Source organism: Cynara cardunculus (genome assembly GCF_001531365.2).
Source record: "Cynara cardunculus var. scolymus isolate 2C chromosome LG 9, CcrdV1, whole genome shotgun sequence".
NCBI classification, from domain to species: Eukaryota; Viridiplantae; Streptophyta; class Magnoliopsida; order Asterales; family Asteraceae; genus Cynara; species Cynara cardunculus.
Window position 1 is genome coordinate 16,798,319 of NC_037536.1, and position 538 is coordinate 16,798,856.

Consider the following 538-nt stretch of genomic DNA (forward strand, 5'->3'; position numbering starts at 1 on the left):
CCTCCAATCTCTCTTCATGGATCTCTCTGAGATTCATCATCTCTTCCAAATGTTCGATCACAATGGCGACGGCAAGATCACCACTCAAGAGCTAACCATGTCTCTTGAAAACCTCGGGATCAACATCCCCGAGGACGATCTTGGACACATGATTGATCATATCGACACAAACGGTGATGGATCCGTGAACATGGAGGAGTTTCGGGGGTTGTATGAAACAATAATGGAGGAGTGGGACGAAGAAGAGGAAATACAACAAGTGTTCTACGTGTTCCATGAAGCAATAATGCAGGAAAGGGATGAAGAAGAGGATATCCGAGAGGCATTCAATGTGTTTGACAAGAACGGAGATGGGTTCATCTCGGTTGACGAGCTTACGTCCGTGTTGTCGTCGCTCGGGCTGAGACAGGGTCGAACCATCGACGAATGCTGGCTCATGATCAAGATGGTGGATGAGGATGGAGATGGGGTGGTGGATTTTGGAGAGTTCAGAAAGATGATGAGAGGTGGCACATTTGCTGCTTTGCAAACATCTTGA

General features: G+C 47.4%; 1 protein-coding gene across 2 annotated transcripts; it reads left to right on the top strand.

The window, feature by feature from the left end:
- Nucleotides 1–538, top strand: LOC112518670 (calmodulin-like protein 3). 2 transcript variants are annotated; one of them, XM_025126448.1, is made up of 2 exons: nucleotides 1–231; nucleotides 298–538. In XM_025126448.1, the coding sequence occupies exons 1-2, from the start codon at nucleotides 17–19 to the stop codon at nucleotides 536–538; spliced, it is 456 nt and encodes a 151-aa protein (XP_024982216.1). In that variant the 5' UTR covers nucleotides 1–16. The 2 variants fall into 2 exon arrangements, with proteins under 2 accessions (XP_024982216.1, XP_024982215.1); XM_025126447.1 differs by having other exon boundaries at nucleotides 1–538.